The sequence below is a fragment of the Rhinolophus ferrumequinum genome, chromosome 5 (genome assembly GCF_004115265.2).
Source record: "Rhinolophus ferrumequinum isolate MPI-CBG mRhiFer1 chromosome 5, mRhiFer1_v1.p, whole genome shotgun sequence".
NCBI classification, from domain to species: Eukaryota; Metazoa; Chordata; class Mammalia; order Chiroptera; family Rhinolophidae; genus Rhinolophus; species Rhinolophus ferrumequinum.
In genome coordinates, this window is record NC_046288.1 from 78,342,047 (window position 1) to 78,366,804 (window position 24,758).

The 24,758-nt window shown below is 39.1% G+C and overlaps 1 protein-coding gene and 1 non-coding gene across 9 annotated transcripts in view; both read left to right on the forward strand.

Moving 5' to 3' along the window:
• The window catches only part of PROM1 (prominin 1), a 112,396-nt gene that overhangs the window by 67,795 nt on the left and 19,843 nt on the right, over window positions 1-24,758 (forward strand). For all 8 annotated transcript variants that reach the window (XM_033106757.1, XM_033106753.1, XM_033106754.1 and 5 more), the window contains 8 exons: window positions 976-1,181; window positions 8,579-8,699; window positions 10,659-10,722; window positions 11,888-11,977; window positions 15,604-15,821; window positions 17,074-17,148; window positions 19,605-19,668; window positions 22,536-22,695. In XM_033106757.1, coding sequence (XP_032962648.1) covers window positions 976-1,181; window positions 8,579-8,699; window positions 10,659-10,722; window positions 11,888-11,977; window positions 15,604-15,821; window positions 17,074-17,148; window positions 19,605-19,668; window positions 22,536-22,695 — 998 coding nt within the window. The remainder of the gene's footprint in view (window positions 1-975; window positions 1,182-8,578; window positions 8,700-10,658; window positions 10,723-11,887; window positions 11,978-15,603; window positions 15,822-17,073; window positions 17,149-19,604; window positions 19,669-22,535; window positions 22,696-24,758) is intronic.
• Window positions 22,864-22,968, forward strand: LOC117022706 (U6 spliceosomal RNA). The gene has a single exon (XR_004423108.1). It is a non-coding gene; the product is annotated as a U6 spliceosomal RNA (small nuclear RNA).

Below are 24,758 nucleotides of genomic sequence, written 5' to 3' on the forward strand. Positions count from 1 at the left end.
TTGTCCCTAGGAACAGCACTTGTGCTTTGTTTGACTCTGGTTGGCTTCAGAATCGTTTGCTAACCAGCTGGTCCATCAGTTACAAACTGCCAATCTATAATTTTCTACCGTTCTTTAAAAATGTCTTGCTTTGTGGAAATGTGAGTAACGGCGTACATGGATTGGAAAGAGATCAAGTTTCGTCATCCAGTTGCATTAATTTTTATTTATCCCAGATTAAAGCCAGGAGTGATTATGAAAATATGTTTAGGTCATATGATTGTATCTAGAAGACGTGCCAGTTCCTAGGAATCCAGGAACCGTCTGAGATGCGGCACCGGGGAGAACTGCCACTTATTAAGTGTCTACTCTGTGCCAGGTACTTTACTTGGCACGTTATAACTAATCATATATTATCTGTAATGTTCACAATGACCTTACAAGGTATGTGTTATTATTTCCGGTGTATGAGTGGGGAAAGTAGGTGAGTGGCCATGTCTGACTCAGGAAGTCTGAGCCTTTTTTCTACATGTATGTATGTTCCAGATTCGTTTGTAACTTGTCATGAATTGATCCAATCCAAACCGCTTTGATTCCTTCATAACTTCTGCTGGTCCTACCTTTCTGGTGAAAAGCCCCCTATATGTAGATTCTTTACTATGCAAGTCCTTCTGCCAATACCTGTTGCACCATTTAAAAAGAAACAGACTGCCTCTGGGGTTGAAATTAAACTGTTTGCAACTTGACCTTGCATGTGGACATTTTCCTGGGTGTTGGAAGAAAATAGTAGCCGTTTGGTTCCATATTCTGATGACTCAAATCTCTGCTTCCTCTGTTTCAAGAAGGAGCTTCAATATGGAAGCACAGGCTCAGGGGCACACGCAAACCCAGTCATGGTAGCAAATAGGGTAAAGGAAATGAAGTGTGTCCCCCGTGGAATGTTCCTCTTGTTATGTTGTGTTACAGTGTGTGCTGTTTCTTTTCTTTGATTTACAGATCATCCGCTATGAGATTGGGATTATTATCTGTGCTGTCCTGGGACTGCTTTTTGTTATTCTGATGCCTCTGGTGGGGTTTTGCTTTGCTTTGTGTCGTTGCTGTAACAAGTGTGGCGGAGAAATGCACCAGCGACAGAAGAAAAATGGGACCTTCCTGAGGAAGTACTTTGCAGTCTCCCTCTTGGTGATCTGTATATTTATAAGGCAAGTAGAATCTTGGACAACGGTTGGTTGGGTTTTTGGTCAGTTAGGAGCATCTCATGTTTTAACTGTTAAGCCCATGAGTTTAAAAACAAAACAACAATAAAAAAAGACACCCTAAAAATAGAAAAGAGAGAACAAAAATGTTTGTCTAGAACAGTTCAAAAAGATGTCACTAAAACCAGAAGTTATCATTATAATCACGCTTCCCTAACTTAATAAGCCAACCCTTTAGTATTTTTTCATCTTGAAGACGTCCTGATAAATCTTAAACTGCAGGAAGCATTTACTTCCTAGAACAGCAGCTCCCTTCTCTTGAATAGCGTTTAGAGATAGACAGCCTGCAGGAAGGCAGAACGAGTGTTTGCTAGTTGTTTTGTAGGTCCCTAGGGATCTTAGAGGCGGGGTACAGTCCCTGAATTTGGGAATTTGAGAGTATTGTAGAATGAAATTAACTTTTAAATAATAGATCCAGTTCTCTTGAAATTGCAATTAAGCTGTTCCCCTCTCTTGAAGTCTGGAACATATGTCTCAATTTAAGATATTTGTTCTGTAGCTGCTCCCACGAAAAGTTTTCCAACTGACTGACAGATCAGAAGTACACTGCTTTTAGGACAATGGCATTTTGTTGAGTCCAAATCAGATTCCTCAGCTGAGGAATGCACTTCATGACACTGGCTCCTGGTTGTGATATTTGGTCATCGTTCCCCATTTCCTCATTCATTCAACCAGCACGTCATTTAGTCACAGAACCGAAGCGCCTATGACATGAATGACTCTCGGCCTCCAGGAGACAGAGAGACAGTGGGGACTGGCAGTGTGCTTCCTCCTTGCCATTTCTCCAAGCGCCACTTTTGCTCGGTAGTCATGAGTGAGATTTTACAAGTTTTGCTAAATAACTGATATTTGGGAGTTTAAGCAGAAACCAGACCTAAACAGAAATTAAATACAATTAAATGGAATAATTTAAGTTCTGGCTGCAAATTCAGGAAGAAAAGTTCTTTATGTGTGGCCACCAGCAGGGTCTGAGTAAGACGTATGCTTTGTCCATTCATTGAAATGCAGCATACCCATTGGAAAGAGTTGGGCAGCTCTAGACGAGCTGATACAAAACCGTCTCCAAGTGAGATGAAGTGAGAAGAGCAGGTTGCAGATCATGTGTAGAACATGGTACCAGTGATAAAAACAAAATGGGGAGGCCGACACAGACACTTGGTTCTGTTTGCATAGAGCATATGTGGACAGATTGCCAGGTCCTCCACAGCAGCCGTTGCCTATGGGAAGGAAATTGGCAGTTGTGTGGAGGAAGGAAGGGAACTCGTGTCTTACTGCACATAGACAGTTTGTCTCTTTTGAATCACCTACCACAGTCAGACATAACCTACAGAAGTAATTACACTAGAGATTAAAATTGAACAACCAAAATATCCCCACAAAAATGAAAAGCCAGTGTGTTACCCCTTATTAGAGAGCATTATTTTTTATTAAGAAAGAGATACTTATACTGAAAATAGTGAAATAATAGACTTTAACAATATACTTGTAAACAAGATCCAAGGGAATGTGTTAGCTAACTTCATGTACCCTTGTTTAACCACCAGGGTTATTTTGTGTTCTCTCTGAGAGATGGGAGTGTGGGCCTCTCTCTCTCTCTCTCTCTCTCTCTCTCTCTCTCTCTCTCTCTCTCTCTCTCTTTCGGTAAATAATTTGAATCTGTTCCTTCACATTGAATTCTGAAAGGTAACTTAGAATCGGGTCAATGATAATTCCAGATGTCCCTGTCTCCCTGCTTTGTGCTTGAAGTATTTTCAGGAAGGCATGGATCCTACAGCTGTTACTTCCTCCCCAGCTATCAGAAACATGTCATTTACAGCCCAAAGACCTGTCAGATCTTTGTGCATGTCCTGCGAGGCTGAAACTTACATCCTTTATTCATACAAAAACTTGGACAGCCGAGTTTGTCCCCCTTGGTACACCTTGGACAGCAAAGATGAGGCTCAGATGAGAAGCGTCATTTGAAAATACTTACCCTTAGCTAAGGCTTCTTGTTAGTGTGATCACTGACTGAACAATGTAATAGTTTTCACTTGATATAAACACATATGATGTCATTTCAGGAAAATTCTTTATTGCATGTACTTACTCATTTACCCCAATAAATGTTTTCCTTTTGTTTTGTTTTGTTTTTTTTGTAAGGGTTAGGGTCGAGTTTAGGTATAGTATGTTTAGTAAAAGGGTCAGTGTTAGGGTTAGGATTGAATTTAGGATTCGGGTTAGGGTTAGGGTTAAGGTTAGGGTTAGCTTTTTCAAATAAATGTTTACATATGTAATAATGGACTTTCAATTTAGTTTTGAATAAAGAATATATCCTGTATTGGGTTTCTATTTTTAAATTGAACTTTTATTTGCATTACATATAATTATGTGTTATATATTATAGTTCACCCTGAACTGATTGAATTATTTATATTATGTTTTAGATACCAAAATATATAAACAACAAAGCTGCAAAGTTGTAAATAAACTTGGCTTTCACTTATATATAAAATAAATGCTACAATATTTTTATTCTTGAGAGCTCAGACCCATCAAACAAATTTAGATAAGTTTTTTCTCCTGAGAATATTTTAGTTTAGAAAATTCTTTTAAAAAATACATTCTGTGATTAAATAGCCTCCTACACATTCATTAAGATATTTTTCCTTGCCCAAATAAAAGTTATTAATTTGAAAATCACAATTTTAAATGTCAATATAATTAAACTAACGTCAATCAATTATTTGAGGCTAAGTGACAAATTTAAAACTAGTTTATTTTATATCATACATTGAATTTATATATTAATTATACATAGGTCTAAATAAGAGTAGTATTTGAGATTGTTTTGTTTACTTTAAATTTAGACTAGAAGTTTAAATTTTTTTGCCTTTAATTTTTTAATTGAGAATAGCTATTTTAATGTCTTCCTTTTGAAACCTCTACTGGTTTGCAAGTATCTTCGACATCATGGGTTGCACACTAGCTATGTATTGTTTGCAAGTAATCAAAATTAGTCCAGAAAAGTAAAGATTTGGGGAAAGCAAAGGTTTCTATATTATTATATTAAGTAGAAAGGAAAAGAAAGTATGTGCACAAAATTAGAAGATTAGATAAAATAAAAGGGGGGTGTATGTCAGCAGAACTAGAAGGCAGAAAGAGAAAGGAGCTGTTAGCCTCTGGCTTGCAGTGACCTCAGCAGAGATTGGACACTATTTATAAATAATCCTTGTATATGACTCTTTTTTAAATTCAGAAGGCCAGAGTAGTCCACTTGCCTTTTATCACACTCAGTTTCATTTGGTGGCTCTATACAAAGTGTTACGATTAAAAATCAAAGTTGGTTTTTAAATTAGTCTTGAGTACTCCAATTTTTCACCCACACTTTTGTGTTTAAATCTTTTGTTTTTCATTGAGAAAGGCATAGGTGTTAAGAAGAAAAATCTCCTACTACATGTGGAATATATGTGGTCATGTTCTTTCTCTGTTTGAGCTTTTCCATAGGCAGCTGTGAATGTTAGAATTCCACAGACGTTGACATATGTTTATGTAATTCTGACCATCAGTAGAAGATGGAATTTCCACCTCTCACTGGAGACTGTTTAAGCAGATGTGTCTTACACCAGAAAAAGCCAAGTTTCCTTTTCTTTCTTTCCTTTTTATTTGTCCTCACTGCATTTTTCAGAATTTCAATAAGGTTATACATAAACAAACAAAAAGGAACAGCCATGCCTTTATTTCTCCAGTATATTTCCAAGTTTTAGAGCATGATAAGTCAACTTTTGCCAGTTACCATGGCGAAAATTGAATCGCAGTCATTTTCAGGAAGATGGGTACTTTTCCAAAGTTCATTTTTTATTATGATGTGATTGTCATTTCCTGACTTGGAGTCCACAAGGTTTCAGAAAAGAAATTGAGCTTGCATGCCTGAAAATCATGAAACTTTCTTAATGTGAATGAGAGGACTAGTTACTTAAAATTGAAATTTAAAAATGATATTTAAAAAATAAGAGATCAGTTACAAACTGAAAGTATTTATTTGGCTTTTTTTTAATTTTTGGCTAATTTCATTAAGTCAGTAAAAATTGGTAGAAAAAAATTGCTACAAATTTTAAACTTTAGCCTTACCCTTTAAAAGCTTTAAGTATTTACTTTTAAGTGTATATGTAAGAAAATTAGTCTGTCCATAATAAAATATAGAAGACGTAATGCTAATATGCCGTGAACAATAAAATTCCTATCTTCTGATAAAATTTCAAGAGATTTTATTATATTGCATAATAGTACATGTTTTTGACAGCTTTTATGTTTAAGTAGAAGTTTTAAATTAGAGAGACCAATTAGTTTGCATGGTATTTATAGTTTTTTTTTCTTTGATTAGTTGCTAACATTGAAAAACAGGTGATTGTACATAAGAGTCCAGATTTCCAGATTTTTGTGAAGGTCTGGCAATACTGGGCTGCCATCACAGTGGCACTTGCTAGAACTGCAGAGCAGCTGCCCCCACCCTCATCTTTGTTCTCCCAGCTCCCATGGGTCTACGCCACACACTTTGCCTTTCATTCTTTCCGCCTGCCCATGTAGGCATTTGAATTTTCCATCCTTAATATAAAATTTACAATGTGTTATGGGTTTGAAAATCAGCTTTGACAGTTGCTGAATTCTATTCCAGAATTCTGTTTAGATCAGTTTTTTAAAAATGATCAATGCTTTCATTTTAATTGGATCCATAATTGATTAGCAGAAATATGGGTCTTTTTAAATATGTTGCATTGAAATTCAGTGTCATATTGCAATTCATTTCACTGATTGATGGTCTTGTGAGTACAGGCATTTATTCAATAAAGGAACAAAGACAGTTTCTGACTTGGACACTCCAAACATACGGCTAATCTTCTAAATAGACCAAATGAAACAAAGCTCAGCCCTCAAAGTCAGCTTCACTGAGCACCCACGAAGGCTCATAGACCCAGCATTGTGCAAAGTGGACAAAGAAGCAGTTTCCACTTCTTTTTAGAGAAATTAAACATAGGTAAAAGTAAAGACAAAATAGAGTATGAAGTGAGAAATAGCCCATCAGAATTTCAGGGAGAGCCCCTTGGGAGTTCAGGGCACGGAGGTTCTTCTCTCTGGGGAAGGGTTAGCGAAGCCCAAGTAGACATGGACTTGCTATTTGTCCCCCAAGTTCACTTGGACTTTTTATATGACAGAATGGGTCTGGAGCATAATGAATGACAAATAATTTGGACATGCTGGGGAGACAGCAAGGGCCCCCCATGTGAAATCTTGTGGTGGGCAGGCGTATTCAGGTGGAGATCCTGACTCGTCATGGATGTTTGAAAGTTGGCACGGTAAACAAAGCTCCAGATGCATTGCTATGACCCAACTAGTATTTTCTGCTCACTGATCCAAAGTCATTATTTTGGGTCATTTGGTCTTAGTTGGCATGAGTGCCTCACTTAATAACTATCACTGGTATGGTGCAAAGTCTGCCTCGCAAATGCCAATGCAGGCTTAAGACTGACAAAAATGGATTATAACGTGGTCATTCCAAATGACACAGAATAATGTTAAGATTCATTTTTGAAGATTACCATCAGTATGAACCCAAACTTAAAAAAAAAAAAAAAGTCAGAGGACTTGTGGACATCCACTACCTCTCTCCTTTGCTGCTTGAGAAGTACTTATCTAGTCTAATTTTCAATTTTGTGATACCAATGGAAGCTCACAAAAAGAAAGTAACTTTCTCAAGTTTACACAGTATGAGTTAGTGGCAAAAGTGGCAACATCTTATGTTTCTACTCTAGCACACATTCCACTGAAACTTGCTAAACATAAGAAATATTGTTCAGCATTGCATGTTATAGACTTTTTGGGATTAGCTTGGGAAACCTAATATACCTAGGAGTATGTAACATTGCTATGGGAAAATGTTTTAAGAGACTAGCGAGGAACGAGCGCCCCTTGGAATGAATCATAATTGTAAACGGGATGAATGATTGTCCCCATTTACCCAAAACTGAGAGGCTTCTTGGGAACATGGTTCCTTTGGTGCAGAAATGAACACTTGACCACCCTACCTGTAAATGTATGAATACATAAAGCCTAAGATGTTGCTGTTGGTGCAAAGTATTGAAATTCTGCATCAGAATTACTTTTCCCAAAGTTTGTCTATTAGTTGCAAAAAAACCTTTGTTCTATCAAAACCATGTTCGAACTTTGTTCTAGCCACACCTTCCATTGAATGGTTACAAACTGAACAATTTTGTTGACTTCTGTAGGTAAAAATATTGTGTTATGTTGTTTATGTAAGTCCTTACTGCCACCTAGTGGCTAAATCCAACAAAGCTTTGGTAATTAGCAATTTTAAATGTGACATTTTAATGTTGGAAAGCTTTGGCACAAAAACAAACCCACTGGTCAAATTAACTTAAGTCAGGAGACTGTTAATAACGAGTCAACATTAAAAACCCTCATAATGATTAAATGTAGATTTTTTTGGCTTGAAAAATATGTTCCTTATTTTCATGTAGAGGAAACTTTCATACAAGATGCCTTTCATATAGTGTTTTTGAAACTCATTATTGAACTGTGTTTTCCGTGGGGAAGTGTCCCTGTCATAAATATATATGCATGAGTTTCCATGAAGTGAACACACCAATTACATCATTAGCTACTCCTCCGCAAAGACAACCACTGAATTTTAGCATCATAATTTTGCACAATTTTGTGCTTTATATAAAATGAAAGGGTGTAGTATGTACACTATTGTTTGCAGCTTTTCACAGAGCATTTTAATACTAAAGTAACTCGTGTTTCTTTTCAACCCAGACAATATGAAAACTAACAAAGACCATTAGAGAAACCAAAAATGTTAGAAAGCCCAAGCCAGTCTTATCATTTGGGTATTTTTCCTGATAGTCTCCTTTGCAGGGAGCAGAGGTATGTGTGTGGGGTGTGTTCGTGTGTGCGCTGCATGGGAGGGTGTGCCTGATTCACATCTGTGTAGGAATGGGGCTGGATTGTGTAACCTTTGTTAATTACTATTTCCTGCACAATTTCTCAGGAACATTGTTCCATTTATGAGATTCAATGTTTAACAGAACAATGTATCCTAAGTGGATGTGTGTCTTCTCTGAGAGGACGGAGTCCTGTTTTGTGGTCCACGTGTTGGCGGTGGGTGGATTATGGGATTGAGGGGGGAAGGCTGTAGTAGTGGAGAGGGCCGGGTTGGGAGAAGGTCCTGCCTTTCTCGGGGCTCCTCTCAGCAGCCCTGCTCCCTCACATCTGCGGTGCTACCCTGGGCCTCGCCAGTCCTCTGAGGTCACACAGTAAATGCTCTTTCTTCTTGGCTTTTCCTGCAGCATTGGTATCATCTATGGTTTTGTGGCAAACCACCACCTGAGGACCCAGATCGAAAACACTCGGAAACTGGCAGACAGCAATTTCAGAGACTTGAGAACTCTCCTGAATGAAACTCCATCGGTAAAAACCACAGTCTCTATATCCCATGGTGCTTTGTGTTTGGGGCCTTCCAGAGTTCCTGTCTACGACTGAAATTGCATTTGGACCTTGTAGAAACCCACTGAATCAATGTAGACAGGTGTTATCTTTTAATTTTATAGATGAAGAAATAAAGAAAAGGCCCAGCAAGTAATGTCCAAAAGAGTATAAAAGCTTAATTTCAAAATTGGTGTTATTTTATTTTATAAAAGTGTAACATAAAATTATAGTACATATTATAAAAGTGTTTAACCATTTTAATGGCCTCATGATTTTTTTAAAAGGAAAAATCTTTGCGTGCCTTTATCCTTTCTTTTTGACACTATAGTTAACTCCTGTTTGCATGAAGTTACCTCGGTAATGAAATCTTTCTACTTTATACACGTCTGTTTGTTAACACCTGTATAGATTGGGAAGGGGACACGCACACGTGCATGCTCTCAGACCAGTGAACACACACGTTGTCTTTGGGTGAGGGTAAATGGATTGCCTGAAGACATGTTTTTTCTATGTCCCAGAAGCAAGTTGATGTCTAGTCTATTCAGAACATTGTTTTCTAAAATGTCTGAGCAGAAACCAGCCCAAACATATGTTGCGGAGCTCGTGGGTACCAACCTGGAGAGAAGGATGCTCTCCTACTGGATTCCCTAAGAGCCCGGCAGAGCCCATGGGTCGCCGCACACAGGATGAGTTCTTCCAAGTTTATTTCAGTCTAAAACATACTAACACGTTAAATATTGTAGTGGTTTTTAAAAATGTGGTTGGAACTAAAAGAGCAAAGGATGCTGGCATTTTTTAATATTGAAATTAGAAAAGCTAATTTTATCCATAGTTTTATAGCAATACAGAAAGGGAAATGTTTTATTTTCCTAATCTGTGAATAAGTTTTCATAATATTTTTAACCTGTCATTCGAAACACTCCAAAGTGAAACTTTTCCCCTAAAATGTTGGCAAAATTAAATACATAGCAATTCTGGCTAGTAAACTTTGGGGTTACTTTCACAAACCTGGAGGGGTAGTAGATTGTTATGTCTTTTGGGAAAACTTATTTACTTCAAAATATATGAAAAGCTCTTAACAAATCTATAAACAATTAGGTGGAGAGTGTGAACAGTCATTTTACAGAGGAAATACAACTGTCCCCAAACATAATAAGATATTTAACCTTACTCTAGTAATTGGAAAAATGAGAAATTAAATAATGATGTACATTTTCACTGAGAAGATTGGCAACAGTTATTTTAAAATGATGGTACCGGGGTTGTGAAGGGTGTGGGGAGCTGCTAAGACACAAGAGACAGAAGAGTAAGCAGCCTCTTGGGAGCCCAGCTCAGTAACAGTAACTAAATAAAACGGTCCTAGTGTGATAGGTTACAAATGGCCTCAAATTCTTTAGAGTTCTGCCCTTCAAGAAGTGGGTCTGTTTCCAACCCCTCAAATCTGGGCTGTCCCTGTGACTTGCTCTGACCCAAAGAATGCAGCAGACGTGACCTTGTGCTAGTTTTGAGCTTCAGCTTCCCGAGACCTTGAACATCATTCTTGTTCTTTTGCTGCCAGGACCACACTGTGAAAACACTCAGGCTGGCCGCTTGGAAGATGAGAGGCCATGTAGAGAGGGGGGTCGGTTTGTCCCCAGCCAAGCCAGCCCCGACCAGGCGATCCACCTAGCCAATCCACAGAAACCTGAGAAATTATAAATCATTAAGCCAATAAGCTTTGGAGTATTATTAAGAAGTCTGGGTGTCAGAAAAATGTAAACATTTTTAAGAACCTGCTTTCTTTTCAAAATGTTCTGATTCAAGATAATTTGTGTATGTTAGATCTCTTTTTATTATGGCTTTGGACCTTAGAAGAGGTTTCATGTAATTTTCTTTCCTTCTTTCTTTCTTTCTTTGTTTTATTTTTAATTTTTTAATTTATTTTTGTTTTTTATTTTTTAGCAAATCAACTATGTATTGGGCCAGTATACCACCACTAAGGAAAAGGCATTCTCAGATCTGGACAGTGAGTAAAATTTAAAGTTGCCTCAATTTTTTTGTTTGTTTGTTTTGGCTAGAAGGCACTATGGCCACCTCCCATAAAACGTGGGCTAAGAAATGAAGTATGCTATTTCTACAATTTCTGTGTGAAAGTAGGGGAAAAACAGAAAAGTAATTCCCTAGAGTTACTGACAAATTGCAGTTTGTTACTCAGTGTTTATTGTAAGAATGCCTTTGTTTTCGTGTAGCCAGAAGCATTTGTTCTTTGTGCTTCCTGTGAGGGAAGTAATGGGTCTCTGTCAGTCCACTGTTGAAGACAGAAACAGGCCCCTGAGCGACCAGAGGGCTTCAGAAATAAGCCCTCTTATTTCTGAATGTCAAGTGAATGTCAAGTGTAACCGAAAAAAAAGAAAGATACCCTGAGGTGGGTGGGAGGGTCCAAGGCAATATTATATGTAATTAAAATCTTTGTAAAATTTAAATAAAAATGTTAATGGTAAAAAAAGAAAAGAGATACTTGTGACCTTGTGCTAGTTTTGAGCTTGAGCTTCCTGAGGCCTTGAACATCATTCTTGTTCTTTCGCTGCCAGGACCACACTGTTCCCGGGCACTGTTCGTCCTGCATGCCCACTGGGAGCTCACGCACAGCCTAACTTAGTGATTCTCAGCCAGGGGCGCTTCTGCCCTCAAGGCGACATTTGGCAATACTTGCAGATATTTTTGGTTGTCCCAGCCAGGTGAGGGTGGGGAGGCAGTGCTACTGTCATCTGTTGGTAGAGACCAGGGATGTAGCTAATAATCCTGCAATGCACAGGCCAGTCCCCATGACAAACAATTATCCAGCCCCAAATGTGTTGAAAGACCCTGGTCTAGTTAGTTGAAGAGATCAGGGCCACACACAGTCATGGCCCAAGGCGATTAACGCTGAGTTCCTAGTACAATTAAATAGCGAGTTTCTGGTGATTGATTTTTCACTGGGGCACAGCTGGTGTGGGGGCTTTGAAGAATATGGAGAAATCACACAAGAGTCAAGGCCTCAACAAGGTCTAGAATATAAAGGGGATTTCATGGCAGGAGAGACGAGAGATACTTTTCCAGGAAGGGCATCCTGCGTGGTGTAGACCATGTGTGGTAAGCGGAGCAAATCGATGGAACTACCCTCACACTCCCGTATGTTTCTTTGGAATTAGATATTAAATCGTTGCTAGGAGGTGGAATTCATGAACAACTAAGACCGAAAGTGATCCCCGTTCTCGATGACATCAAGGCCATGGCAGAAGGTAAGTGCTGTGACAGATAGAAATGACCGAAAGAATGTGCCACCCGGAAATCTCCGGCTTCCCAGGTTCGCTCTCCCTTTTCTTGGTTCCCCTGAGAGCTGACTGGAGTGAGAGCCATGATCTGCGGTCATGCTAACAGACCAGGAGAAGGCACACTGTGTCATGATCGTGTTTTGTTTGTTGTTGTTGTTGTTTTTAAAGCTTGTGTCAAAGCTGTTGTACCAATGCTCTACAAGTCATTTGAAATAATAGTGGCAGAATTTGATCGGGGCTTCCACCTGTCGTACACAAAAGTTATCGGAACGCAGGCATGCGCCTCTGTTTAGACATCTCTGTGGCTGCTTTCACACTGTGATGGTCAAGCTGCGGGCAGCAGGGACGCTGTGGCCCTCAGAGCCGAAAGTGTTCACTGTCTGGTCCTTCACAGAAAAACCTTGTTGACTTCTGCTATAGAAGATGAGTGGCCCATAGAATTTTAGGCTTTGGGATCTATCGATTACTCTTTTCTTTTCCTGTAAAAAAAGCAAGTTCTGGAAAGTAGAAATATACATTATGTAGTTGAAACTACCACTGTGTCATGATAGTTTTTTGTTTGTTGCTGTTGTTTTTAAAGCTTGTGTCAAAGCTTGTGTCAGTGATATACGTGAGCAGATATCCTGACCTTAATAAACTTCACATTCAACTGCAATGACAATAAGACTTCCCAGGCCCTTCCAAAGGTTGAGAAAATGTCTGTGCTGTGAACCAGCTGCTTTTTCTGCATCACATTATTCATTGCTCACAACCACCCTGTGGGGTGGGTACAGTCACCTGCATTTTACCAACTCAAGACAGGCTGAGAAATCATGTAACTTCCAACATCAGGGAGTTGGGATTCAGGCCCCCGTCTGCCTATAAAGCCTGTCCTGCCTGGGCCATAAAATTAGGCTGGTGCAAAAGTAATTGCGGTTTCTGCAATTATTTTTAACCTTTTAAACTGCAATTACTTTTGCACCAACCTAATAATAGATGGTTTTGGGTACATTTGAGAGTGTGAAGATGTAGCGTAGCATGCTTCTGTGCCATCCCCGGCAAGACAGCATAGTGTAACTCTGAAGGAACAGTAAGGAATGTGAAGTTCAAGTGCTGGTGTGGCCACGAGATGATGGCAGGTGCCCCTGGACCCCATGGCCCTCACGAGTCAGTGTCTTTGGAATATTGGCCTGCCGAGATAGCTTCCAGCTCCAAAACTATATAAAGGTAAAGGCTGTGAAGGACATGAGTGATGGAGTGTGGTTGGCCTGGATCATTACTTTTTGCCCCATCATTTGCCCAAGTTTTAATGTTTGAATTAAAATTCTCTTTGGATTAAAGGTAATTAAAACCCATTTTATTTATCTCTTTGGTGCTTCATGTATCAGTGTTAAAGTTCTATTTTTTCTTTTATTTTTTTTTTTAAAGTCAGCCTGAATAAGTTAACGTTTAGCTTCTGGTGTTGCTAAGGCTTCTTAAATTGTGCTTAAAAACTGTTTCAGTCATTTTTTTGCTAAAAATTTTTTGCAGCCTTATGTGTTTAGTGGCCCATCTGAACGGTAGGTCAAGATCTATCAAAGAATGTGGTATGAGCTGGTAAATGTTAATTAACTGAAATTGAGAATCTGAAATATCTTTCCACTGACTTCAGATACATAATATTAATATATGTGATCTTGGCAAGCCTAGAATGACTGCCAGAATTACAACCCAGTAGATATTTTATAGACATAAATTGCTTTGAAGACTTTAGGAAAAATATGTATATTTATTACGTCCGAGTCAGTACACGTGACCCAGAATGTCTGTAGACGGTGCCTAATTGGACAAAATTTATTTTATCATCTATCATTCTTTGTTGTTTGTTTGTTTCTTGCCTTAAAATAACTTATCTTGAAGTCAAAGTAGAAAGGTTAACCATGAGAGGTAAACCACAAAACATGAAAATATGAGTGTGTCTTGTGTGATATGAAGTGCATTTTGGCATGTTCTTTTGCGTTCTTTGTGTGTTTCTAGTTGCAACTGTGTTCTTTGTTTCTTGTTTTGGTACCATAGATATTTATTGAGCCTCTAATAAGAGCCGGGTACCAGATCTATTCTTTGTTGATAATCCTGGGATGTAGGTGGAAAAGATGAGAAACTGAGGCCGAGAGTGACTCTTTGGTAAAGTCTTAAATCTTTTTATAGTCTCAAATATTGTTAAGATACAGCTGGGCCAAAATTTAAGACGAAAGGTTGTTTGAAGCAGACTTTAAGATTTTCTATTCAGATAAGGTTGCAGAATGTGGGACCGATGGTCATACAGTCCAATCCTGGAAGCGTCCCCTGGTCTCATCAAAGCTAGGTTGCTGAGGTGCCATCTTGGAGGACATGGGCACTGCCATCTCTTAAGATCAAACCTGCTGGGACACTGTCTAAAATTACAGACTCTTCTACGAACCAGGAGATGACCCTAGTTTACAGATGAGGAAACTGAGGTCCTAGGAGGTGAAGGAAGTTGCCAACGGTGCTGTTACAGGTAGTAGCAAAGCTGGAATGAGGTCTCAAACTACTTTTGGTGAGATTCCACTACATGGAAGCATGAAAAGATGTGTGTGTGTGTGGTGTTGTTTTAGCAACGAAGTTTTATGTGGTTGCTCAGGAAAGTTGGGGAAACCAGTTCTTAAGGGCATTTTTCCTAGCAACACCCAAATGTGGTTCTGCCATCTGTGTTTGTGAGCCTGGAAGACTTAATTTGCTTAGAAGAAAAGCAGTGCCCTCTAATTTAAATGTTACATCTTTTTCTGCTGTCGCTTTAAATCACTACAGAAAAGAATTGTTATTTGCTACCTCCCTAGTTGTGAGTACGGAGCTCTATGCCCCAGAGAAGTCAGAATAATAGACAATTACTAGGGATGTCCTAGTATAAGAATGTGTTCTCGGCTGTGGGGATCCCCAGAATTAAACAGATGGACTTACTGCCATTGAGGAGTTTCAGCCTGCTGTACTAACCCCCACGTTTCATGACCAACATGGTGGCAGTTTCACCATTTTCAGATGAGGAAATGCTGTAGAATGTTTGGGAATCGGCTCCCAGTTGCACAGCATGTAGGGAAGCTTGGATCTGCACTTCCACCTGCCTGAATCCGAAACTGTGCTTTTGACTGTTGCTCTGTTTAATTCCAGCTCTTTAAATATCTGTAGCTAAAGTATGTCTGGGTGTGATCAGTTTTCAGTGAGGATTCAAACTGCTTGGGATCGGAGATGCTAGCTTGTCAGGGTGGTCTCTTCAAAGTTGGGCAATGCATGGGTGGTGACACGTTTTCCTGAGGTTGCTGCTCCAGTGCCTACCAGTTAATGTCCCCACTGTGTTCCTGGGTTGGTGTCTGCTTCCGCTTCTTGTGGGAAAGAGCCCCCAAGCAGGAAAGCTGAGCTTGTCGGAGTGGTTGGCAGAGGAGGCCAGCAAATGTCCCTGTATTCAGACTGTCCCTCGCTGCAGTCTTCTCTAGTCGCCTTCCAATGACATTTACACGTTCATCTCAAGTTCCTTTAGGGACTTCTGTAGATGAGAAGGGGTTGTGACCGTTACCAGCCTAGGGCATGCCTCTGTCCTGAAGCACACTGTGTTCCTACAGCAATCAAAGAAACCAAAGACGCCCTGTTGAACGTGAACAATACCCTACGGAACTTGAAAAGATCAACTGCACAACTCAATAGCAGCCTGAGTGACATTAAAACGAACCTGGAGCAATCACTCAATGACCCCCTGTGCTCTGTACCTCCAGTGACTGCCACTTGCAATGACATCAGAATGACTCTAAACCAGCTGGATGACAACACCAATGTGGATGAGGTGAGGAGGGTGACCTTGTTCTGGGGCAGTGCCACCGGGCCAGCTGGGCGGGGCTAAGCATGGGTACACCTATCAGGTACACAGCGGCCTGGGTCTCTGTCGGCCTTCCCGTATTCTGATCATCGCACTGTAATGGCCGCGGCAGGAGAGAAGGAATAATGGGAACCCCTTCTTGAGAGTTCTCTGCGATTGATTTGATGAAACACCAGAATGAATTCAACTTTAAAAAGAAAAAAAGGAAGCAGAATGGATTTTTGCAGATCTTTAAAAGTTAAAATATATTTTGCAGTGATGTGCGTAGTATATTAACCATGTATACGCAAATGTAAGTTAATTTCTCAGATTAGGAAAAAAACAGAATTTGGAGCAACTTGAATATATAAAGTTCTGGGATATAAATAAAATAATCATGTCTATTCATGATGTTTAATTTATCAAGATAGTGAGATATATATATATATGTATATATATCACATTTTATATAAAACAGTGTTTTAATACGGCTATATTTTTCTCACTTTTACATTCCATGAATCAATTTTATTCAAACACTTCACATTCAATATCTGCATCTGCATATCTACTACAGTCATGTCTGTTGTTATCTAACAGATTGTTGGAGCCTAGGATCCACACTTGCATTTAAATTGTTTGAGATCAAGTTGTTTTGGGGGTAACGTTTTATTCTGATGTGTTTTTAAACATGCAGAAAATTTGCAAGGTTGGTACAAGGAACCCCTGTCTGCACCCTTTACCCAGTGATAATGTGTCCTTCTTGGTACATCCTGTCAGGAGGCCCATGATATTTGTCCCAGTATTGGTAAAGGATAGAACATTTTAAATCCATGTACAGTATAAAATGAAAAAGTAGTTCTAGAGCACTCACCAATATAAGCACTGGACTGTATTACGTTTAAGTGTGTTTTTAAAAAGGTCATTTACAACTTTATTCTACAGTATTCAGTACCTGAAATTGTGAGGTCACACATATTCAATCTGTGTTAAATTCCTTTCCTTAATTTTTACCTGACTGTAGCAGGAGACCTCCAAACGTCTAAAAATCAGTGCTTATCGAGGCCATTCTGAGCTACCTGTGTTTTCACCAAATAATACTCTATTGTTCAAAAGAAATTTAGATCACACTCTATGATACAGGGGCCTTGGAACTTGGATGTAAGATGACTCCGATTTTTATGATAAATAATTTTGGAGGTAACTACCTTGCCTTACGTTTTGTTTTATAAATTTTCAGCTCCCATCTTTGAATAAGCAACTTGATAATGTTAATGATGTTCTTCGAACAGATTTGTCCAGTCTGGTTCAGAAGGTACGTTTTTTGGAAAAAATGCAGTAGCTTATTTTACATTTTAAAGAGTAGACTGGTACATAAGAAAAATAAGTGAAAATAAAAAAGCAGAGAAGTTCTGGAAAGAGGTTGCCAAGGAAGGTAATTAACTTACCTTACCTGGTTAACTTCCAGGTAATTTAGTTCATCATTTCAATTCAAAAAATTTTATTAAGCATCTTTTATATGCAAAGCATTATATGCTAGGACCAAAAGAGATAAAAATTTTATTAAGCATCTTTTGTATGCAAAGCATTATATGCTAGGATCAAAACAGATAAAAGAAAAACATGATCTTGCCTTCCTGGGGCTTAGACTTTGATGGGTGTCGTGCTGGACCCCACACTGATTCTGAGACAAGCTGCTTCCCACTCTGCCTGTGAGTCAGACATGTTGGTTTTGTTTCTTCCTACTTCTGTGCATTTGCACATGCTGTGCTCTATGCCTGGCACTCGCTTCTTTGTCCCTCTCCTTTGCCTAACCACTTCGGCTACTAAGTGCTAGCTACTTTAAACTTTATATATCATTTTCTTAATGAGGCCTTTCGAAGCCATCTTGCCCAGGTCAAACCCTTTTTAACACATTCTTACAGCATCACAAGTATTCTTTGTTAACCCTCATAATTATCACTTTAATTATCAATTCCTTGTCATTATCACTTTAATGTCTGAGTTGTCCCACTGGACTGTAATCCCTAAAAAAGGTAGGGACCGTATTGGCCTAGGATAGCATGATTTCCCTGCTAGCTTACTCATTGTTGCTATTTATTCAACCAAGATATTGAGTACATAGTAAATATTTCTTTATAGATTGAAATTCAGTAAGATTGTCTTGGTTCTGTAGGAAATGGAGCAAAATTTTTATTCTTGACTCTGTCTTTTAGCATGGGTATAAAAATCATCAAATACCTATTAGACTCATCTACATATAAACCAAGTACGTATCTCCTTAAACAAGTCATTAAAAACTCTTAGTCTTTGGACTCTGGTGTCATCTGCTTTATTAAATAAAGAAATTGACTTAGGAGATCTGCCAGGCTCCTTCCAGCCATAAAACCTCTTATGATGGGTGACCTGCACACGTCCCAACACACATAAATGTAGAGGGGTCAGGGGTACAGAAAACCAACACAAGCTCCTGTGTGCTGGGTAACTTAGCCACCTAAGTTAGGAAACAGAAGTTGGGGATATTCTTTTCATGGCATTACTGTTGCTAGATTAAAGTGGAACCTAACTGGCACTATAAATATTATAAAGTTTGTAACTTGGATTGGCCTGCTAAACAAGAATATCGTAGACTGGATGTAAAACCACAGACATTTATTTCTCACAGTGCTGGCAGCTGGGAATCTGAGATCAGGGTGCCAGCATGGTCGGGTTCTGGTGAGAGACCCCTTCCAGCTCCAGGCAGCCATTTTCTCCTTGTGCCCTCACATGGCAGAGAGACGTCTCTGGGGCCCCTTTTATAAGGGCACTAATCCCATTTACAAGGTTCTACTCTCCTGACCCAAAGACCCCACCTCCTAATGCCATTACTTTGAGGGTTAGGATTTCAACATACGAATTTTGGGGGGGACACAGACATTCAGTTCAGAACAGGTTATAATTACAACAGTGTTCCCTAGCAGGATATATACCAGTGGCTAAATATACCAGCGGACAGTTAAGAAACACACGTTACACCCCTTCCAGAGGGAAGGTAGGATGTTCAATTGAGTGACTTGGAAATAATGACGTTTTCCTGTCGTGGATTTAGCCCCAAAGTAATCTAGCTTGGCGTGGCTGTCTTTGTTTTCCTTTTAGCCTCACTACAATTTGTGTTTTCTATAAGCTGCATTTTAGGACATTATTGTTTTCTGTGAGACTAGATCTCTAATTTTATTTTGTAATTGCATTGCAAAACAAGATTCTATTATTAGAAATTCATACATATGCGTTATATGTGAATTTATATCTACACATGGTACATTGTACAGGTCAGGGTTTCTTAACCTCAGCACTACTGACACTTTGGGTTTGGTCATTCTTTGTGGTGGGGGCTGTCCTGTGCATTGCAGGATATTTTTTATCATCCCAGCCCCTGCCCACACAATACCAGTAGCCCCCCCCCATAACCAAAGTGTCTCTAGACATTGCCAAATGTCTCCTTGGGGGACAAAATTGCCCCCAATTGAGAAACACTGGTATAGATACATGGAAAAGTATTTTAAAAATTAAAAACTTTTAGCATGATCTTTAGTGCATACAATTTAAAGAAAGTCCCCTCTAAAGGGAATTTTTTCAGACTTTTAAAATGACTATGTGATGATAATTTCTGCCTTAAGATAAATGTTATATTTTTAGTTTGCTTCTCTACTCCATACTAAGCTAAAAATAGATACTAGTCAACTGCTCTTCTACTTATTATGTACATCAATTTATTGTGAACTTTTTTTTTAGGGCAATAAATCCTTTAATGATATACCTGAGATGGTACAGAACCAAACCACAGACATGGTATCAGGTGAGATTCTCAGTTTGAAATAATTTTGTATCTCTCCTTGTTTAGAATTGGCTGGTTCATGCAAAGAAATGTGTTATTAAGAATTGCACTGTTCTTTTTCCCTCTAAAAAAACCCCATTCTCACTGAAACCTAGAAAACTAAAAAACTATCAGGGCTTTTCGATTGTGTCACCTTCACACAGTGATGTAAATTTTAAAAAATAGTGATCTCCCATTGAACATGGATTAACACCATCCTGCTGGCCGGAAGCTGTGTGGTTAAGGATCATACTGAGATGACCGGCCCTCATCGTGAGCTGTCAAAGCTCACAACAGCCATAGTTTGGTCACATTCTGATTGTTTTCACTGGGGGGAAAACTGGAGATTATTGTATTTCCCAAAAGCACTTATCACTGATTTTTAAAGGAATACTCTGTATAAGTATGTATTTCGTCATTTGAGGAAGATGTTCACCCGCTCTCTGACCCTGACTTAATGGTCTTTTAGGCTCTTAAGGTCACTTACAGTTTTGGAGACGGAACTGATGTTGAGCGAATTGTACTGGTTTTCAATGATCAAATCACACTGTATTTAGGTTATAGCATTTAGGGTGAATGTACAGAGGAAGAATGCAGTGTCAACATTTCTTTGTGTAGAAATAGGGATAAACCTGGGTTATTTACTAAGAGGAGAAATCTCTGAAGCTATGTAAGATTAGCTTCTCTTTTTAAAAATATCTCAGTTCTTCTTTTCGTCTGTTGACTAAGTGGTTTTAAAATATTGTATTAGAGGTATTTGATATTTTTTTCTTAATAGAGTTCTTTCGGTTCATTAAGACTTTGGGTAAAAAGTATTTTATCCCACTGCATAGTGCTTTAGATGTTTTGTGGGTTTCCTTTTTTTTTTTTTTTTTTTTTTTTTTTTGGAATCTAAGTTTCTACTAGAAAGTATAAAAATATTAAAGACAAAGGTCACGCTTTCCTATGCTAGCATCTGAAGGCTAATGCCTGCTGGATGTCTGATCGCCACCTGCTTACTAATCTCTGTGTTTACTTTCTGTTTCCCCTTCCTGGACCTCTCCTGCCAATACGTGCAGCCCTCCCTTGTAAGTCTGGCAAAGCGAGGTGTGTAAGTGAGGCCCATTGCTCAGTGTCCCACCGAAACACAAGCCAGAGTTTTCCCAGGTCTGGGCGAGTGCTAGTCCAGCAGCCTGACTTATTTTCATGTCCTTCCAAAACAAATAGAAACCCTTGGCGCTTGTGTTTGATTATTTGGTCCTACTCTGCACACATATTTTGAGTGCCTACTATGTGCCAGGCTCTGCTGGGCTTAGGGGATGGGAGCTGAGTAAGGCATGACCCTGCCTACCCTTCGGCTAGGCATGTATACAGATGCCGCTTTCCACACTCTGATACATGACGAGGTACATGCAAGAGATCCGAGGTGGGACGAGGGTAGTGGGAGACTTCCTGGAGGAAGAAACATCTAAACTGAAGCTAAGAGAGGGCTCCAGGCACATACAGAGTCACCAAAGCTGGCAAGGTCGGGGAGCTGTGTTGTGTGGGAGGGCAGGGCAGCCTGAGAAGTAAAAGGGACCTGATTCTGAGTTTAGGGAACTGTTCGTAGGAGAAGGGGAGTCTGCATACCGCATCTCTCAAACTCCCAGAAATCCCAGAGTTAGAAGGAGGCCCAGGGAGTCAGCTTGTCGAGGATCCTGGGGTCTTTTGGTACACAAGCTATTTGGAGGAGGAAGTGAGCCACTGTGCAAAAAACAGTCTCCTCCCAAATGTTCTCGAGGTTTCATATCTTCATGAACAACACACCTTGAAAAAGTTTTCGGCCATTTTTATGTAGTTCCATTTTGGACCACACTGCCACCTACCCAGAATTCACCGGCAGCCCTGAGGTCGCATTGTGAGAACTGCTAATCTTGCCTCTGCTGCTGCACAGATCTCAGGATCAGTGGACTTTTCACTGATCCGTTTTTCTTACTATGTCCATGTCAAGAATCGCTGTGGATAAAGCCAACTTCCGATCTTATGGCTTTGATCCCAGGACCTGTCATCGTGGACACACACTTTCCAGAAAACTAAAACTTCTCTCCTCACTGAAAGATTAGGATGAATATTAATGGATCTGTATGACCACTGGGAATACTGTTGCTTTTTGCATCTAAGAAACACGGATCTACTTGAACAAGTCTCAGTTTGTATGAGCCAAACAAAAATTTAACAAAATATCGCCTTAAGTCACTTGTTCAAAAACTGGGTCCTAGAGAATTACTGTGTTCCTGAATGCCGTTTCTCAGATGGAAGAATTATTATGTGATTAAATTATTTCTCCAAAATCATTTAACAAAAGCTTTAGACTTAGAGAAACCCGAGTTTCAATTCCATTTCTAGCGCTTTCTGAAAAAGAGGCCTATGGACATCATTTAACCTCTGTGAACCCTCAGGGTCACTGTTAGTCAAATGGGAATAAGAATATCTACCTGAGTGGAATAAATGAGTTAGCATTGATAAAAGTGCCTGGCCCAGGGTAGATACGTACACAGTACATTTTAAGCAAGAGAGCCTTATTTTATTTATTTATTTATTTATTTATTTATTTATTTATTTATTTAAATGAAATAAGTGAAAGAAAACTCTGGCTTGATTTCAGCACCATATCATTTAAGTCGGCGCTCATAGCTTGCTGTTTAGTTAAGTTATTGCTTTTTGATGGTCTTGGCTACATTCATGCTTGTTATGGAAACTTTTCATATTTTAAACACATACATAGTACGGGAAAAACTAAAAATAGTTCAAGTTTTTCAGTTTGGGTCCAAAACAAAGTTTCTGTTTCCTGTATAATTGAAAATGCATAACTGACGTATCTTTGTTTTCAGATATCAAAAGTACCTTGAATTCCATTGGTTCGGCTATCAAAAATATAAATGAACAGATTGCTATTCAGGATAAGCTGTCGATTTTCCTGGATCCCATTAATCACGTTGAGACTTACATCCACGAAAAATTACCCACATTGGAAGAATATGATTCATACAGGTGCGTGCCTCCTTTGAGCGAGTCAACTAGGAGAGTGAACCATGCTATGGAACGGGGTAAAAATTTGACATTATGACCAGGATAATCTTATGAGAGCAGATTGTACAAAGAGGCCATAACCTGGTATGTGTTCACCTTAGTTTATGTTCATGAAAAAAAAGTTGAAGTGTTCGCTTTGTCAGGACGTATACTAAAATTGAAACTATACAAAAAACGTTAGTATAGCCACTGCACAGGGATGACATGCAAATTCATGAAGTGTTTCTTTCTTTTCTTATTTTTTTTGTTTTTTAGTTTTTTTTAGCCAAATTTTCAATAATTTGCAATTATGGTGTCCATAGTGGCTTACAGAATCTGTAGGCATGTAACAGGATTTTAAAACTTAAAAATAATTAAGAAGGGCAAAGGTGTTTGGATAATATTATTTTCATCACTGGTTTGTAAAATAAATATGGAGAGGTCGGTTCTTACAGAAAGAGCATCCTTGAAACCAATAAATTGTTCAAAGAGCCCAGGTAAGCAACTGTTGTTTGCCCCATTTGCAAACGCTAGGGGTGGGGTTTGGCCCTGGGAGGTGCCTGTGCTATGGCAGATGCAGTGCTAAGGAGGGAAGGTGTTTAGAGGATCAGATGAGATGTTAAGATTCACTCTCCTCTCTGAAAGTCTCAGCCATGACCTGCCACCAGAACCATTCTTACTGCCCAAACCCATGGAAATTCAGACACTTTCATTCCTACTCGGGTTATTTATTACACAAGAGCACAGGATAAATTATAACAATAATCGCTAGCATTTAGGGAACAGTTACAGTGCGCCCACCATCACTGCATGCAAGACCTCTCTTTGAATAGTCATAAAAATCCCTTGGATTGTGTCCTATTTGTAGCCCCATTTTATAGCAAACAGGCTCTAGACTCACTTAAGGTCAGCAACAACACAGCAGAGGTGGGTTTTCAGCCCCCATCTGCCTATGCTCTTAATTATAGCCTCGTAATCAACAAGCGATTTTCCTACCATGAGGTTAGGCCACCTCAGTGGGTATCAGGACAAACAGAAGACAGACTCAATGAACTTGTAATCTCATTTGAGGTCAGAGTTTCACAAATGGAAAGAATGGTACAATGATCTCTATACATGTCAGCTCCCCTTTTCTTTCATCTCTCCCTGCCTGGAGACCATAAGCTTTATTTTAAAAAGAAATTTAACTAAACAGATGAGGCATTCATTAACTGTAAAAGATTTCTGAGGCCGGGATCCGTGGCTTATTTAATTATGTGTCCCCAGTATCTGGAACAAAAGCCACAGAATGAGTACAGGTGGCCATTATTATAATTATCAAGATTGCTCTTAATTGAATAAAAAGCTTTAGTGTTGGCTTTTGTCCCAGAAGTAAATTCTTTATTTTTCAGTGTTTTAAAGGTTGGGAAGCGTTCCTACCCTCAGCTGCTGGAAAAGGTTGTTGTACATTCCAGGAATGCCAGTAAGACCTGATTGAGTATCCATTATCCTCAAATGTCTCACAGGACCATTACAAAATTGAAGTTTGCATTCTGCAGACGTTTGATTTAGGATGCTCATGAAATTCTAAAATATTCAATGTACTCACCACGTAGGGAGTTTCTGTTTCAGTAAAGAACAAAACACCCCCCAAATATTCCTGCAAGCACAAAATATTTTAGAGAAAGACGAGGGAAAAGTGCCCAGTATTTCTTTATCTGTTGGCTAGTCATGATCTGTTCACATCTTTTCATTATTATAATAAGCACTTATAGCATCAAGAACTTTGAAAGAATGTAAAAGTCTTAATCTTAAGGATCGTTGTTACCAGTAGCCTTAGAGAAGTTGAGTGAACGCTGCTTATGAGCCCCATGGAAGAAAAGCAAAGGAAGGAAGCAATAATCCCATGACTATGCAGTGAGAACAGTTCAAAACCAAGAGAAAAATTAAGGTTCCTTGTGGGTTGGGTTGGAAGACTAGGGGTGGGAAGGCATCTTTTCACAGCAGTATCATCCTCTGAGGAATTAACAGAGGAATCCAATATTTTATTGCCAAGTATTATTCAA